The sequence below is a fragment of the Ornithodoros turicata genome, unplaced genomic scaffold, assembly GCF_037126465.1.
Source record: "Ornithodoros turicata isolate Travis unplaced genomic scaffold, ASM3712646v1 Chromosome22, whole genome shotgun sequence".
In the NCBI taxonomy this organism is placed as follows: Eukaryota; Metazoa; Arthropoda; class Arachnida; order Ixodida; family Argasidae; genus Ornithodoros; species Ornithodoros turicata.
Genome location: NW_026999340.1, coordinates 1017636 through 1034894, shown reverse-complemented (window position 1 = coordinate 1034894; position 17259 = coordinate 1017636). Strand labels below are relative to the sequence as shown.

General features: G+C 44.4%; 1 protein-coding gene and 2 long non-coding RNA genes across 6 annotated transcripts in view; all 3 read right to left on the bottom strand.

The window, feature by feature from the left end:
* The window catches only part of LOC135373191 (A disintegrin and metalloproteinase with thrombospondin motifs 2-like), a 159275-nt gene extending 145300 nt beyond the window's left edge, over positions 1–13975 (bottom strand). For 2 of the 3 annotated variants that reach the window (XM_064606429.1, XM_064606430.1), the window contains exons 1-2: positions 13850–13974; positions 2488–2663 (exon numbers count right to left, since the gene is read on the bottom strand). In XM_064606429.1, the coding sequence (XP_064462499.1) occupies positions 2488–2663; positions 13850–13913 (240 nt within the window). In that variant the 5' untranslated portion in view covers positions 13914–13974. Of the gene's footprint in view, positions 1–2487; positions 2664–13849 lie in introns of all 3 variants that reach the window. The other variant, XM_064606432.1, reaches the window with a different exon arrangement.
* LOC135373190 (uncharacterized) lies at positions 8618–10183 on the bottom strand. Of its 2 annotated transcripts, XR_010416330.1 has the most exons (5): positions 10119–10183; positions 9923–10022; positions 9654–9842; positions 8892–9014; positions 8618–8775 (listed from the first exon to the last, which is right to left on the bottom strand). It is a non-coding gene; the product is annotated as an uncharacterized LOC135373190 (long non-coding RNA). The 2 variants fall into 2 exon arrangements; XR_010416331.1 differs by lacking the exon at positions 8618–8775 and having other exon boundaries at positions 8967–9014; positions 9624–9842.
* Positions 10672–11882, bottom strand: LOC135373189 (uncharacterized). Its single transcript, XR_010416329.1, has 3 exons — positions 11703–11882; positions 10793–10866; positions 10672–10722 (listed from the first exon to the last, which is right to left on the bottom strand). It is a non-coding gene; the product is annotated as an uncharacterized LOC135373189 (long non-coding RNA).
* Positions 13976–17259: the final 3284 nt, after the last annotated feature.

Sequence of the window (17259 nt, the reverse complement as noted above, 5' to 3'; positions counted from 1 at the left end):
ATATTAAGTCAGTGTCAACCTCCTTCCTCAACGATGAAAGATGGAAGTCACTGAAAATGTTAGCCAGGCTGTAGCGATCGAACCCACATTTTCTGGATTACCGGTCCAGGGCTCTACCAATTGAGCTAAGCTAACACGCCTCTCCAGCGACTTTCGGGGTGCGTCATCTGAAGGGACGACAAACCAGCCACTCACTCTCACTCACCCTCCTTTCACTCTTACATTTTTTGCTCACTCATACACACATTCATACGACGGAAATCGACGCAAGCGGAGCATCGTTGATTTCTTAGGCAATTTGAGGCTTTGTGTGTATCTGTCCCTTCTGTGTTGTTCCAGCCTCAGAACATCAGTTTCTCTCTTGTTCTCCTTCCTCAAGTTCGGTGGTCACGCGAGACGTTGCTTCCCTGTATACCAATATCCCCGAATAAATAGCATTGCTCAAAGGGCGTTTTTAAAATATTCGGACGACTCATACGATCCTTCTGCTCTCTTCACGTTCCTTAACCTCATTCTGAAAAATAACAACTTTGAATTCGACGGCAAGTATTACTTGAAACTCCGTGGCATGGCTATGGGCACTGAGATGGCACCAAATTATGCAAACATTTTTTATGGGAGATGTGGAGGAGACATTTCTGTCCCAACACGAGAAATAGCTGACGTTATACAAGCGTTTTCTGGACGATGTCTTCATGGTTTGGCCATATTCGGAGGCCGACCTAAATATATTTATTAGGGATTTAATCAAGTATATCCAGCTATCAAATTCGCCCATTCTTACTCGGTTGTAACTGTTAATTTCCTGGACATCCAATTAAAGTTAACTGACCGGGTCCTAACTACGCACCTGTTCCGTAAATCTACAGACTCCCAGCAGTACTTGGCTTTCAATAATTGCCACCCGCGACACACCAAACTTGCTATCCCCTACAGCAAGGCATTTCGTCATAGACGTATCTGTTCGAGCGACAGTGATCTAGACATAAATTTGAAGCAACTTAAGCAAACATTCATCAGTCGTCAATCCCCACCCAATTTAGTTGAGGACGCAATAAGGAAGGCTTGCAGGGCAGATCGCAAAGCTCTGTTCCAAAATCACAACCGCAAATGAGACAGTGGTTTCGGTAACCTCATTTTAACATTCCATAATAATGTTTCAAACACCAACAGTATACTTAATCGCCACTACAGTATTCTTCTTCAGTAGGAGCGCATAGGGCAAATCTTCCCGGAACACCCACGCGTGACCTACAGGCGCGCGCAAAACCTCCATGGTAATCTAGTCAGCACAAAGGTCAACCGACCAGCAAGTCCTACAGCAGGCTGCCATCCGTGCAATGGCCGCAGATGCCAAATATGTAAATTAATGAAAAGTCCCCACGTGCTTAAGGACACAAATTTTAGTTTCTTCGTCAAAAGTCATGGTGACTGTGACTGTAATTCGTCCAACATCATTTATGCCATTCAGTGCAAGGCGTGCCAAGCACCATACGTAGCTCAAACCAAAACATCTTTTCGGATCACATTCAACAACCACCGGTCGGACGTTAACAAAAAAATGTTTCTGTTTCTCGGAATTTCAAACAGCCTGGTCATTCAATAAATGTATACATAAATAAATAAATACCGCCGCGCATGCAATCCGCCTTTGCAACACAAAGCTGGGGTGCAAAACAATTAATTCAACAATGCATTTGAACGAAATGAAGCAAACTGAAACAAAAGTTTCCCACGCTTTCAAACCTGGTTTTCACGCTCCACGCATCCAGATGAATTATCCTCTGTGTGATTCGACTTCGTGCATTGCAAAATCTGCCTGCCGACTAAAGTCTCGAAAGCGATGAAGTATGCTTACATTGTTCGTTGTGTAACACTTGCCGATTGTGAAGGCGGTGATGACGCTCCTAAATTAGATCAAACATCGAACAGTAATGGGACAGCATTGGGCAAGATAAGCGCAGGAACAGGAGCGGCGCAAAGCGCTCTTCGAGGAATATACCACAGATAAATCTTGGGTGGTAAATTGTTTAGACACGTCGGCTTTCGCTAGTGACGTTAGATACGGTGTCACCGGCCCCGGTGGCTCCGTCGGTAGCGTGTTCGCCTTCTGATCGCGGGTTCGAACCCGGCAGAGGACGTTAAAGATCCCTCATGTGGGCAAAAGTGATCGGCATACCGACGACTGGGAGCACAATCATAGTTGTCTCGTGACTAAAGGCCACCCTGTTTTTCTCTGTGCATAATCCTATATGCTATAAGAACCCAGCCACACCTCGACGAGTCCCATACTAGTTCCCACTTGAGCGCTTATCGAAACAAGAACGGACAATGGAGAGGGAGAAGTGACGTCGAACAGTGCGTCGGCGACCTGCTCAACTGAGGTCCGTAAAGACATCAGTTGAATAATGGCAGTTGAAGAAGGATTTGATGTGTTTGTCTTACTATCTATAACTGCCTCATCCACTAGACCGTCAAACTACTTACATATCCCTTTACTATGCGTCCGTCATCATCCGTAGCTATCAGCAAGAAATTATTGGAGAAGATGCTACTGCTCTCCAGATTAAGGGTCAGGTCATCCGTTATCTTCAGTGCCTTTCTGCCATCGGCGTCCCGACCTTCCAGTAGTATTGGGTACACCACGATTTCCTTCTTCGGCACTGAAAAACGAAACGTCAATAACGAAAAAGTCAATAGATGGTCGCTGAAGATGTCCACTAAATTGGTGTCCACAAACCGTTTATTCTATGTCATAATGTGAGACCCCGACCATCTTTCAAAATGCCAAAATATCATGGCAGCGAAAAGTGTCATAGTGTCTCTAACGAGCTACTTGACACATTATCGCGCTGCCTCTCATAATTTCCATTCTCGCATTCTTTTTCTTTCTTTTTTCGTCAGGAGGTTTACACTGGGGAAAAACTCCAGCCTCCAACAAATCGACTGGATCTCCGGGCACTGTGCCAAATGGCGTACGTTTATAAGGCTATCCGTGGTGGTAGATTTTGGCGAAACTTTTTCTTTTCGTTTCACGGGGTCACGTGGCTCATAAAGCTACGAATGGACCTACGTGGTGGTTGTCCTTATGAAACTAAAGAAAGGGCAGTGAGGGGCAGGAATAAAGAAAGTAAACGAAACAACAACTTTACTTTTAAGATAATGAATTGAGAGTTTCATCGCCAGCGTCGACACTCTACCCCCTAGCCCTAGCCCGAATGGTAAAGCGAATATACATGGAATCGGTATCAGCTATGCCTAAATATGCTGCCATTTTATTGAGCTCCGCTGAGTAGGCGTAGTATCGCTACTGTGGTAGGTACATTTAAATGGCGGCCCCCGCAATTGGACGCCGGGTGAGATATTGGACCCCTTAGAGGGGCTATGCCAAGTTTTTCCACGTTTTTCCTCTAGACTACGATTTGTAAGAGCGCTGTAATAACTTGCGATGGAACTGGACTCTGTTTTAATGACTGTCGCGATGTCACCGTAACATTGTTACTGGCGATGTAAGGGCAAAAAAGCGCGCGTGACATATATCCGGAGCTCACTTCCTGCCAACGATTGACTCCACGTGATCGTTGTTTGGGAGAAACGTCCTGCCTGATACGTACAGGTTCATCGCATACACTACGCGTCAGAGGGAAATTTTCTCAATGAATCTGAATTTGTTGAAAGATTTTGCTGCGCCAGAAAGAACAACAAGTACTACTAAAGGGAGAAGTGAATGGGGGGGGGGGGGGTCATTGAAATGCTAGTACCCCTAGTTTGGGTTGTACTGTTATCTGCGTATGAAGGTGGTATCGGTAGGTATATAGTTTTAAGAACCCGGATTCATAATTCCTGGATACATGTGTCAGCAGCCTGTGAAAATGACCGCAGTAGTCCTGAGTCATCAGAGCACTCGTGCTGTGTGCTTTGTTTCTTCGTGTCTTTTATTACCGACACGCACACGGTTCGCAACATCTGAAAATGCTATTGAATGGGTTTGCGGTTGCAAACCCATTCAATAGCATTTTCAGATGTTGCGAACCTTACAAAACTCCAAAGAAGCTTGAAGGGACGGTCTCGTACCACCTGGCCCTCTCATTAAGCGTACCATTCGATTGCCGTTTGTTAAAAATTGGATACTGCAAGTCGAGTGCGACGAAGCACGTCACGGTTATTAAATAACCAAATTAAACTGATAAAAATTGCGGAGCACACCGCGATCTGTGTTGGCTACAATAAGAACGGCTACGTCGCCCTGCGGGCAAGTCTGCTTTTGGGCGCGCGAGTGCACCGCCGTGGGCAGACGACATTCAGAAGTGACTGGGGACCGCGGCAACTCTCGAACATTTTCTTTCGGTTCTCAGGCGAAAAACGCACATTATAAGAAGTGGCCCACATGATGGTTTAGAACAACTATGTTAATCCTCAGAGACAAGTTAAAAGTCGCAGGAGAACCCCACCCACAATCACAAATCTCAAGTCAGGGGGGTCGGACTCGCTCAAAAAAGTGTGACCACAAGGGAGCTGCCATCCGTTGATCATGGAAGGCATTGCCTTCCGTTGGCTACTTCATTCCGCTAAATTTCACGCGCTCGTTTTCGTAAATTCATCACTTAGTATCTCAGCTCGGCGTACTATGGCGTACCTCATATGTATTTGATAAACAAATAACCAATGAATATTTTCTCGCTACATCACTCGCTTGTGTGCTGTCGTTCGTTCGTCACTTTATTATCACGAAATTCCACAGATCAGAGCATGGAATGGCGGGTGGTTTCGTTTTAGCCATTTTCGGTTCCCGTTGGTTCGCAGAGCAGAATGAAGATGACGGTTTATGTGTATTTATCTTTGGGTTACTGTTGTCTTCGGAAATACATGCCTACATTCGTTACGATGAGTAAGGATTTATTGATTTCGCTCGCAAAACATACAAACCTCACTTCAACACGTAATAGGCGGTAAACATCTTCATCTGTGTCGGTGGAAGCGCAAAGTGTTGAAGGTGTTGCAGGTAGTATCATAGATGATTTATGATTCACGTTTGAAATGACAACGTTTACCTTGTGATTCCGATAGCACTACTCAATTCTGCACATATCCCGAAGATTCGTACCTTACTCTACGCAGTTACACGGCTTGCCTCGCTTCCTACGCTGGACGTCGTTCCCTCCTTCGGCTCGTTTCCCCATTTGTTATCCCACGGACCAGGGCTCGGAACCGTTATTTTTGGGGGTTCGCTTCCAGTTCCGGTTCAAGGTTATCGGTTCGGTTCGGGTTCGAGTTGAGCGCAACCAAAATAACGGTTTGAACCGATATTAAACGGTTCGAACCGTTTTACGTGTGCTGTGCTAATCAGTGTACCACATGTGAGAGGTAATATCAGGTTCCGGCGATGGCTTGTCCTCCTCTTTCCTTCCTCTTACTCTCTCCCCTCTACACTTCATAGGTGCAAAGAACCATGCTGTTCACAGCAGATCATCCTTTACTGCACCGAAAAGTGCTGGGAAATGGCGGCGTACAGCATACCATTGAACTCCATCGCAAAAGGCTGTCGCCAATTTCTAAAGAAAAAAAAAAGAAAAGAAAGGGTCACGTGGTAGATAAGAGTATCCCAAAGTCCCATGCGCAGGTCGGCACGCTGCCCCCCGTTGAAAGGAGGGTGAGAGGCCACTTCTGTGTTTCCTTCCTCCATGCTCTGGACCACAAGCAAACCAATCTCTTTCCTGTGGTCGCTAGAGGTCTGCGTTGATTGTGGTTGTCACTGTGAACTATTAAAATTTACGTCGCATTTACACTGCAACGCTGAATGAAAGGAAGGTGCCGAGGCAACAATGTGTAGCAAGTGTAGCTGTCGTGTAGCACATCTCTTTTTGCACCCGGAGTCACAAAAATGTATAACGGGGGGGGGGGATTTATTGGCAGAAAAAAATAAGCAAAAAGGAAAGGGAAAGGTCAGCCATGCAGCCCGCCGGCTTGCTATTCCAAACAAAGAAAAAGGCAACATATGAACAACAGAAAAGGAAATGACAAAAAGATAAATAAATAAATAAAAACAAGAAAAATTGAGAAAGACACTCTGCTCACAGGGAGCCCAGGAGGCCCGTGTCACGCAGAAAGCGGAGCACCGCTTTTGTGACTCTCCACTGGTTAGCTCGCTGCACAGGGCCAAGGAGTGTTGCGAGAGAAACGTCTGTCCGTCCGTCCGTGCACCCAAGCTCTGAGAGGTGTTGCCAGAGCACGGCTCGCTGATGGTGGTGACGCTGACAGTGGAGAAGCTCATGAGAGATATCGTCTTCTACTGCACAGCAGGGGCAAGTGGGAGATGAGACGCGGCCCATTTTGAACATGAGTGAACGGGTGTTCACTCCGCCGAACGTTCAGCCGAAGACGATGTAGAAGGGACTCCTCCTCGCGGGTACAGCGGCAGCCGATGACAAATTCCAGTAAGGGGTCGATGGACTGCAGGAACGCATTAGATCGGATAGCGTCTAGAACAAACTGTGCCGTCGCCGAACCTTTTCACGTGAGGCTGTAGGAGGTGCACGGACTCACCACTTCTTGGTTTATCAATTTGTCCTCTCTCTGAATTCGGCAAGATTCCGAGCGACGCAGGGAGCTGGTGCGCGGCAGTCGAGTGGGAATTTATGGGCGCTTTTACCGTCTGGCGAACCGGTTACCGCATCATATTTTTTCGGTTCAGTTCCGGTTCGTTCAAGGGGAGAGAAAAAATGTTTACCGTTCGGTTCGGCAAAAATAACGTTTTTTTTTTTGCAGTTTTCGGTAACGGCTCAGTTCCGGTTTCGACCCCTGCCACAGACTGCACAGGGTTGGCAACAAATGGGGCAGCTCCGCTTTAGTTAGGGGGCAGAAATTCGTCAACTAACAGTGTCCATGACCAACGGATGGCTGCGCCCGGGCGGTCACGCTCGGGGAAAGGAGAATCCCATTGATGGCGCGCCAAGTACGTTCTCCTAGAGTCTTCCTATATTAACTCTATTTCTCAAGTCTGCGGCAATCGGCGTGCGCCATGCAGCAAGGATACACAGGAGCGGCCCCTCCGACTGTTTTTCATCGGGATGAGCGTAGCCGCCTTCGGATTGCATTCTGGGATGCTCCTATCTACCATGTGACCCCACATGTGACCCTCTAGACAGCACGGCGCCACCAAAGCAGACGACGCGAGCTGTAGTTCTGTACATGGCAGTATTGTGTTGAACGCATGCTTGCACTTTTATTTCTGTATGTTCGGGTGTTTACTCTTCTATTAGAAGACCAGTGAAGAACACAAAAGGAGTACGAGGGACCGGGAACATCACGTGTGGCAACAGTGACTTCCAACGTATGTACGTTTCTTGATTAAGTGGTAACGAATGCCGTACCCAGGACACACAATAACAACACAGGATATGAAATGAACCTGCGGCACAGTGCCATGTCCCAAACGAACGATTCAAGATGACTGCAACACACGCAGTCGACCAAAACAACTGACCGTGTACTTACGAATACAACGTGTCCTCGTGACAGAGCTGCTTTCTGTTCAACGAGAGCGCAGCCGGGACAGGAACATATTACCATACATCGTTTCTACGATGGTGCTCACATTTTCACAATACATGACCTTCGAAAAGCAAAATCACACGGAGAGCAGAGGCGAAAAATAAAGCCTTGCAAAACAAACTTTAAATAAGATCACGTGGCGTACAGGACGTAATGGCCATTTTGACTCGAGCGACCCCTAGAGAGTGGCTACGCTAGTCTGGAGGGAAGAGCCGCTCCTTGTGTTTCCTATTTCAGCGGCGCGTGCGGTCGCGTTACAGTTCTGAGCAAAAATATATTACGCGCGCTTCCATTACACTCCCCGTTCCTCGAAGTGAAGTGTCGCTGACGACGTTCATGAAGAAGGAGTGCGTGTTTATTTAAAAACCGCATTAAATGCTCGCGGAACGATAACACATGACTTAGCTTCCACGTATCCGATTATGCGCCACCTTATCGGAGACCATACACAATACACGGGCTACATTCTCCGCTTGCGGAGATATATGTCTGGGTGTCACCATTTCGAGAGCAAGATGAGTTTACCCAAGGTCCTTCTGCAGGTTCCAATTGCCATGACAACGGCGGCGTACCCGCAGGCCGGTGTCATGCGTGACGTTGCATGACAGCGGAGACGTCGCGCAGGTTTCGTCGTCTGCACTGTAAGAAAATATTCCGTTTCAAAACAGGACCGAATGCTGCTATCCGTTGATGCCAGCCAATTCCCCGTAGTCTTCCGTTACGGCTCTGATGGTAGACGGCGAATGTACAGGAATGCACCCGTAACTGAGAAAAACGGTGTTGAGTCTGTTGTGAACTGCCAACGGCTACCACTCAGTAAATAGTACATCATCACGGCTGAAGTGCCGTTTGGGCAAGGTACTGCTGTATATCAGTAAGTATAGGAAACTGTACTCGTGATGTGCCTCTTCATTACGGCAGCAATTCACTAATTATAATGACGGGGCCCTGTGCAGTAACGAAACGATGATTCCGCTTTAAAACAGGGATAAATGCTGTCGACCATGATGCTAGCTGGTTTCCTGTTGTTTTCCTTTACAGTGATCAATGCAAGGTGTCCAGAGATTTTGTTTCATTGTTAATTGTTCAATTCTCATGTTTTGTGTGTCCAGAGAGGATAGCTTTTCAATAATAACCCTTTATTTTGGAAATTACTGAAAAGACTACAAATAACTTGTGCATGACTTTGGTGGCGGAACATTTGACCGCTTTGTATCACATGAGCTGAAAAGAAAAGAAAGTATTACTGAGCCTCCTTAGTCATAATACTTCCACAACAAATTAAATTATTTGATGAATAAAGAAATGTAATACGCTCGTAGGAAGCATTTACAACTTACATGTTCCCACTTCTTGCTATATTCATCTGCGGCCCTCATTGCCTCACGCATTTATGAATGTAGCCCTCTTGATTTTTTTATGCCTGCTGGCTCCCTTCGTTCTCAATGATACCAACCAGGTGCCTAAAATCACAACCAATTAATAAAATTTCCTTATGAGTATTCAACATAATTGCATGAAATATTCTTAGTTTCACATGGTGTAATGATCAGGATAATCACTCCATTTCTCTACCAACTATTCCAAATAAGTTTATGAAGAACACTACACGTCCACCACTGCAAGTGGCACAACAAATTTCTGAGCACATAGATAGGATTTTTTTTCATCCGTGAAACATGCTTATAAGCATAGTTCAGCATGCCAGAGACACCACCATATGTGAAGCATATGAATGTCTCTGAAAGGTTAGCAGTTGATATGGCCTCTGCTATACGTATGTGTTACATTGCCTGCTGTATTTATTGAAGTATGTATCGTACCAGCCGAGTAAATATGTAGTATAATATAAGGAGGGTTCTTGCAAGACAGGCCCGCAGATAATCTAAGCTAGACCACCATCTAAACTTCCAAACCAGTTTTTTGTTACTCTACTACACCACGTGACTTTCAAAATGCTATATTTTACCAGTATGTGATGTGCTCTCCTACAACATTTCAATGCATGTCACAACATTTTTTTTATATCTGCTGTACTCTATCCAGGTAAGCCATGCAAACAGCAAATATACCTGTGAATAAATATCAGGAGTGCTTCCCACCTTCAATGGATATGCAGGGCCATGACGCTGCCATGTGTGCCACTTCCTGTCGTTGAGAGGGAAGCAGAACATTGTCTGCTTCCAATGCATCAAGTACTGTCTTGCTGAGGCTCTCCCAAGGGTAATAAATTCGTGAGAGCAGAGGCATTTGTGGGATTGGTGAAGGTGCACTCACACATGTTGACTGATCTAAACAGGAAAGCAAAACAAAAAATGGCACTTAAAGCCCCAAGCAAGAGGGCAAAGTGGCATCTAGAGATGCACTATACCTTGTTTCCATAGTCCATTTTTAACAATGAAAATGTCATCGAGGCATTTCTCAGCACCAGCAACCATAGAGCGAAGTGATAACTCATCCATTAAATACACCTAGAAAGAAATAACTGGTGTTACAAAGATTTTTAGAACAACAATGCAATTGAAGCTCATACGAGCGTTATAAACGTTATAACAAAAGTGGCATACCTGTATGTTGCCCTCCTGACAAATTCCATGACCCACAGCAACTCTGATTAGCTCCTCAAGACATGTTACTGACAAAAAGGTTTTCGTTTTGTGATCTCTACTCCTGACCTTCAGAAACGTCTAGTAAACAAGAAAGAAAGAGAAAAAGAAGCAGCATTGAGCAAGCTCTGAAAACCACACATATAGCAACAACTGTAGCATGCACAGGGAAAGATATGTACCTCTCATATGGAACTTTCTGTGTCAGAAAACGAAGTTATTACGCAAAACCGGAAGTAGCGTATATATTTTGCAAAAATTTGGTTGAACAGAACTTACCTCCATATAATCATGGCTGAGCAGCGATACACTGAGGGAGACAACAACAGAGTTTATTACTTCATAAGCTGAATATGGATGACTGTCCATTAACTCTGAGGGTCGCACACAACAATATACACTTGTCTCTGAGATTCAAGATGGTATAGCCTGAGCTCTGGTAGAAAACTTAATGTGTTATGCGAAGAAGAAAAATTGGCATCACCTCAGGGCCAGTCCACAAAGATGTGTACCGGTTTCCCATAGCGCAGGTTGTACTCGTCTCTGGAGACCACAAGATAGTGTCCTGTTGTATATTGAGTCCCAAGAATTGTCCCAAGATTGTCGAAGCACACAAGAAGGGACTGTCAACTCACAGTGCACGATGCATCTGTGATGAGGTGATGTTTTCAGCGTGCAATATCTGCTTCTTCACTGTCCACACGGCTGGCTGCAAGAAGCCACAGAACAAAACTTTCAAGACAATACTTTTTATGTTGAATGTGTTGGCATTTCGTCAGGATGGCTCATGGAGGAATTGGTTCTATAGTTCTTGGAAGCAGCATTACGTCCCTCTATGGAACACCACTTGCAAAATCTTCATGTGATAGCAGATGGTCGAAAAGAGCTCGACGAGAAGAAAATTTCTGCAGCAACAAAGTGCACCCGTATATCACCTACCAAGAGAGTGCAAAAAAGGGATCCATTTATAAACAGCCTTCAGCTGTGCGAGCATGAAACCGTTACTGGTGAAAATTTTGACGCCGCTAAGACTAGTGAAAGGTACATTTGTTTGGAAAGACTGTGAAATGTGACCTCTTTGATGAATTGCAAACTGTAGAGGATCGGAATTTTGCAAACAGGAGGCCTTCCTATAGTGCAAATGCAACAGATTTCAATGGAAAGTATAACAGGCCATATCGGAATGATATCCACTTTGGAGATTGGAACACTTTCAGGTGAACATTCCACAACAGAGGAATTCCGTTTACTCCAGCTCCAAGGGGGGGAAATAGAGTCACAACATTTATCAATTTTTTGTGCGAGATCACAGCAAATCACAAATTATTTCAGTAGCCTCCCCCTGCACGAGTGAACGTTAGGCAACTCTTTACGTTTCTACTCATGATCTACACACAGTGACACACACAGACACTGCTTTCCTGCTGTTGCACACCGTTGCTGAGACGCGTATGCAACGAAACAATTTTTGCAACCATGCTTACAAGTGGTGCTCGTATTTGACTTGGTATAGTGGTGGAACAACGAAACAGGTTGTAAACTCACCTTTGCTTTGCGGGGGTACAGTCGGCCAAAGACCAAACACTAGATGCACTTCCAAACACTTAAAACTTCACGGAGCGTCTCATGCGTCTACGAGGAAAGAATTTCGCGGGCTTCCAGTTAGCGGCTCAGGTGACAATGCTGTATTGCTCCGCGCTGCGCACTCGCTGTCGGCGAGACGCCGGCGTCCTTGAGCCTGCCACATTCATCCGAGCAAAAAGTTAGGCCCGAATATTGCGATATCACTGTTGGATCGTTCAAAAACGGTAAATATGTGCTTCGCTGAAGACATGAATCGTCTTCCATATTTCTGCTAGCATAATCGTGACGTGGTCTGAACAAAATATTTCATTTTCAGCGATATTGCTCTACTCATTGCTGGAAAAGACGACGGGATAGCAACGGTTCATGTACCGCTACGGAATTGGAGCAGCAATGAAAAAGAGAAGCTCTGGTTCCGTGGGCGACGTTCCGTAAATTTACGGTCTTTTTTAACAGTGTGCTATTGCGGCACGTTTCGACAAAAATTCCTCGAAAACGATCGACTTGGTTATACTAATTGAAACTTTGACGGACGGACGTGTACAGTACTCGTGAAGATAGTTTTGGCTAAGTTTCAGAATCGCCCTGGCTGTACGATACTGTCCCTTTAAGCCCGATCCATATCCTCCAGGCTTTTCTCCGCTGCCGAATATCTGAAGTAGGGCGCGTGTTTTCCTATCACACATGATGCGCGGTTAATCGTTTACTAGAAATAGATAATGCAATCTTCTTCCTTCCTGACCACAAGCGAGATGTACCCTTTCTCGTTAATCGTAGACACATGTGCATCACTCAAGTGGACAATACTCTAGAAGTGCAACTGGATAGACGTTAGCGGAACGTTCCCACTATTCGCCGCACAGTAGCACGAACCGTGACGCTGCCCTAGCGGTGACCTGAGGCTAGGCAGCCCTAGCGGCTGAAGCCGCACTCATCAAGATGGATGGATTCGCGCTTGGATACGGACAGCCAGATTCCCTCAAAAAGTATATGTAATTATGTAACAGCTGAACTGTTTTGAGTACAACTGTTGTACTACCAATTCTACTCATATACCAGCAGAAAGTTCATTCACATATAAATTATGCGCTAGAAGTTTACGGTTTGACTTACAACACTGCCTTAAAGCCGCTTTATCTTGCACAAAAAAAGGCGTTGCGTATTATCTTGCGTGCTCCGCCTATGACGACAATATCGTATGCTTTTAATTCACTCGCAATAATGGATGTTTTTTCCCTTAGAAAATATAAGTTACATGGCCTTGTACACAAACTTCTGCACGAAACTGATGTCACTCATATCGCTTCTTTTTATTGCTGCTCTGCTTGCTATGATTTGAGACGCGATCTTTGGACCGTGAAACTGCCAAAACCACGAACAAATTATGGGAAATTTACGCTAGAGTTCTACGGTGGGAAGGCTTGGAATTCCTTGCCCGTTACCTTTAAGGAAAATGCTAATTTTAACTCTATGAGAAGTACCCTTAGAGTATATTTGTTGCAAAACCTATCAGACATAAATGTTTAAATGTTTGAATTTTTGCTTAACCGCGCTGTTGTTCTGAGCAAAGTTAGTTGTTACATAGTCTGTACGCTTCCTAATTTGTGGTTATAGTTAGTCTTGTTTTTGATCTTAGATGGCCTCTAAGTTACCGATTTGTTTTGACATCAGGTCACTATACGCTTAAATGTACTGTGTATTCTAACATTTAATTATATCGCACAAGGCTGTGCTGTGTATTATTTTCACTTTTCTGTTGTGTTAGATGGATTGCATTTACAGGCTTTGACCTCGCAATCCAGTTGGTATTTTGTCTATACATTGTTATTGTGCATAAATAAAATCTGAAATCTGAAACGTTTGTACCCTTGCAGTTCTACTCGTTTGAGTACAATTCTGGTTGCAACGCAGTTCTACCTACATGGGTAGAAAGTTCTACTTGTTTTTCTTAGAGTGTACACGCCACGCTAATCATACGAATCACAAGTGATGAACGTAGTCTGGTGAGAAGCAGCGTGTTAAAAAGCTTGCGTGCAAAAACGTCTCATGGCTATGAAGACAATGTAGCGCAAAATCCTATAATAGTTGCTATAATTAAAAGAGCTTACGAGCGAGGCCCCACGTCTGCGCCTGAAGAAGAAACAGGTAAACGAAGACGAAAGCCCCGCACATTTGGATCCAAGAACCAAAGTGAAACTGCGCAATGTCGTCCTCAGACAAGTTTTATACCTTTTTGTAGAGAAGCGATACGATTTCCGGGTCAGCGAAATGCAGGTGCACCGGATGCCCGAGTGAGATCTATAACAATTCACGGAGAACGTCGTCATATGCCTAGTGGGAAGATGTCACCCTTAGTCCCAGTAACACGGAAGCTGTCTTTCTTTTGAATATGATCTTTGAGTGAAATTTTAGACTCACGCGCTAAACTATTATGGGTTTTCCTGCAGCGCACAAGCTCAATATCTACTTTCTGCGAAACACAGTCGATGATCTCTGACATTCCAGTACCCATCAATCTTAGTCAGAAGACTCCAAAATGACTGCGCAACTCACACTGCTTTGTGCACGCCCCCAACTCATCCATCCAACAGGAGAACTGGTCGAAACTTAATTTCCTGCTGGAATAAACGTTCAGGTTGCCATTATAGGGATCTCGCAAACGGCATGGTGACAATAGTAAAACTTCCCTGCTCCTCCTTTACCTCAGGAAAGCAGCAAGTGGTGTAGTCGATGATATAGGCATGAGTTCTGTCGTGTGCTTCAAAATTTCGTGAGAACTAGAGGCTAGTTTGTTAATCGTGTGGCGGAGAGCGCAGTGACGGATTGCACTATATGGCCATAACAGTGTAAATTTTACTGCATTTCGTAACGCATACTTAAAGGGCTCTCGCATCCCTCGCGGTCAATTCCGAAACTTTAGCGCCGCTTTCCTCCTCGTTCTTCACCGATAATAAAGCCGAAAATCCGATGCGAATAATAGAGTCCTTCCTGTGCATCTTACGTGTAAATCTACTCCGATTTTCTTGCTTTCTGTGAAATTTCATGTAGATACGAAGGCAGAAAAAATAGGTGATGTCAAGTTGCCGGTGGTGAGTAAATCAAAAAGTGATATTAAACGGTAGGAACAACTTATTTATTTACACATGGTAAACAAGACTTTCGTGCACGAGACTGCACTTCTTCAGGTTACAAAAATATAAACATGGTACAGGCACATATATACAGTTGAAGGGGGAGTTCTGGCATGAGAGGGTAACAGGTTGATGGAAAGGATGCAAACACAGATAAAAATCAAAAGAAAATAAATACAAAAGCAGGGGTATCAGAAGCGAAACATAACGGGAGCCCAAGGGCTTATACACAGGAAACGAGAGCACTTGTTGGTGACGTTCGAGGAATTAAGTATAAAAAGAGGGGGGTTATGGCGACGGAATGAGGACACAGGTGCGGAGTACAAAGGTGACCAATGGACCGTGAGAAAGTGAAGACGGAGGTGGTCTCAGGATAGAGACAAACGAAGAAAATGTGGAAATTGGAGAGTTGTGTGTGTGTGTGTTTATCTTTATATTTTTTTTATTTGAAAAACTATATTTACGGGTTCAATAATTGTAGTGGGCCTGCGTGGATGTTCAAACCATGAGGCTTTAGAGACTGGAATTTTGCAATTAAAAAGGATTCGCGATTTTTGCGCTTCATGTCGCTGTTATAACCCGATTCAAGGATAACGATTTTGAGGTATGTACCTAAAGCATGTCCAGGAAGGTTAAAATATGTAGAAACGGGTGTAGGATGGTTATTAACAATATCGGATTTATGGCCGTAAAACCTTTCCCTCATGGTGTTCGAGGTTTCTCCAATATACTGAATACAACATTTAGTGCACATAATAAGGTAACATACGTTAAAAGAGTTGCAGTGCAATCCCTGTCGGATTTCGAAAATAAAAGAGTTTGAGGTGCTCGAGATAAATGTACATGGGCTAATGACATGTTTGGCAGCGTTTGTTACCACAAGGGGAACACCCAGGATTTGGTCGGGATAGACGGGATGAAACTAGTAAGTTACGAATGTTACGTGATCGACGCAATGTGATATTGGGGGGAGCAGGAAAAATTATTTTAAGTTTTTCGTCGCTGTGGAAGTATGTTGAGATGGCGGGTGAAAATGGACCCTGCGCCACTCAGTGCTTTGTTATAGGCGGTAACGAAGGATAAGGGGTTTTGTTGCTGCCGCGGTTCATGTGAAAGTAATTTATCCCGATCTAGAGATTTGCACGCGGAGAGAGCATTGTTTATAAGGTTGGGAGGGTAGTTTCGTTTTCTAAAATCGTTGGACATTTCTTCAGCGCAAGCCTCAAAATCTTCTGGGTTAGAGCATATGCGTTTTAGACGAGTGAATTGACCAAAGGGGATGTTCCTTTTCTGAGTATTAGGATGGTAGCTGATAAAATGAAGGTACTGGCGTTTGTCAGTGGGTTTCTTGTATAGATTCGTGACCAGCTTACCAGACTGTATAGAGACAGTCACGTCTAAAAAATTCACTGATGAGTGGGAAAGATTACACGTGAACTTGATGGCCTGATGTACGGAGTTAAAATGCTCGAAAAACGCAATTAAGGATGGTTCATCACCCGACCATACGATGAAAATGTCGTCAATCTACCTTAAGAAGACTAAAGGTTTGATCGGGAAGGATGCTAATGTTTTTTCTTCGAATTGCCCCATGAAAAGATTCGCATAGTTGGGAGACAGGCGTGACCCCATTGCTGCACCTTGAATTTGGACAAAATGTTTTTCATTAACTATAAAGTTGTTGTACATGAGCACAAGCTCAAGGAGCGAGAGGACAGCTGATGTCTGGAGAACTTCAGACGGGAAAGATTCAAGAAAAACTTTCACCGCATCGAGACCCTCATCGCGTGGTATGTTTGTATAAAGAGATGTAACATCCATAGTAGCCAAGATGACGTTGCTCAAATCGCTGTTCTGCTTATTAATCGAATCGACTTTGAGGAGAAAGTCATTGGTGTCTTTTACGTAAGAAGGCAGAAGCGGAGGAACGTGTTTGATAGAATGGTCTAAAAGGAGAGAAATGTTTTCGGTGGGTGTGTTTATTCCTGATATTATAGGCCTGCCGGGGTTATTTTTCTTGTGTACCTTAATCAATAGGTAAAATGAACCTGGAGTAGCATTTTTGGGTCTAATGAACTCCGCAATGTTACGTGGAATAGAATCGTTAGTGATTAGCGCGCTGATCTTTTGGTTAATTGTGCGATAAAATAGTGGAGTGGGGTCAGAGTCAAGAGGCTTGTAGAACCTAGCATCACTGAGGTGCTCATTTGCTTTGCTGACGTAGTCTGAAGTATTCATCACGACAATTCCTCCGCCTTTATCAGCGGGCCTGATTATGATATCATCACGAGACTTGATATTCCGTAGTGCTATCCTTTCTTGCTTAGATAAATTAAGTGATCCCCGGTTGTCAGAAATGTTAAGAAGGCCTTTGATGTCATTGGATA